Source organism: Bipolaris sorokiniana (assembly GCF_000338995.1).
Source record: "Bipolaris sorokiniana ND90Pr unplaced genomic scaffold COCSAscaffold_16, whole genome shotgun sequence".
NCBI lineage: Eukaryota > Fungi > Ascomycota > Dothideomycetes > Pleosporales > Pleosporaceae > Bipolaris > Bipolaris sorokiniana.
In genome coordinates, this window is record NW_006911910.1 from 256,612 (window position 1) to 257,351 (window position 740).

General features: G+C 42.2%; 1 protein-coding gene across 1 annotated transcript; it reads left to right on the forward strand.

Annotated features, from left to right (window-relative positions):
- Positions 1-317: 317 nt before the first annotated feature.
- On the forward strand, positions 318-692 carry COCSADRAFT_100751 (uncharacterized protein; the record flags this gene model as incomplete). The annotated part of the gene is made up of 2 exons (XM_007706414.1): positions 318-378; positions 508-692. Coding segments are annotated over 2 exons (246 nt in total), but the record flags the coding sequence as incomplete, so codon positions are not given.
- Positions 693-740: the final 48 nt, after the last annotated feature.

A 740-nucleotide genomic window follows, 5' to 3' on the forward strand; every position in this document is an offset into this window, starting at 1 on the left:
TTACAAAGAGTTCTAGTATAAGTACTAAGATAGTGAATAAAATCCCTTATAACTAGTCCTAGAGGTGTAAAAAGCTTTTGAGTTACATATAAAGTTCGTATCACTAAGAAAAAGGATCTAGCTTAGTAGTGTGTCCAACTTGGTAGCATTTTACGTGACTATTTTTATTATGCTATAATAGTCGTGTAATTATTGTAAAGCTAAGAGGGTCTTAATAGAGTGGTAATCTCGCTATACTAGGAATACCACTATACAGACTCGTCATAGATTAGCTTTAGTATAGGAAGTTTAAGTAGTGCGTTGTGTTACACGGGGTAAGGGTCTATACTTCTCTATCCTGGTCCGCACTAAGGCAGGTGAGTATTACGTTAGTGTTCCGTGAGGCTTGTCTGGCGATGCAGTGGAGTTGGCGTGCTTAAGGAGGGTTTGACAAGACTAATCTATTTGATAGACTAACTTGTGACAATCTTGTTAAGTAAAGATACTAGTAAGAAAGTACAATTTGAGTTGACCACAACGAATGTAATAATGAAATCCAACCCATTCTTATATCCGTTGCCTTTGGTCCTGCCATCCCTTACTTCCCTGCCATCCCTGGGATGGTTGTGATGTTGGGGATGGCTGCCATCCCAAGGCGTCCTGCCATCCCTCGGATGGTTGCCCTTGGCGGGATGGCACATCACGTGACCTAGCCCCGCGATGATCATTACCTTCTGACGTGGACGTCCATACGGCCTTCA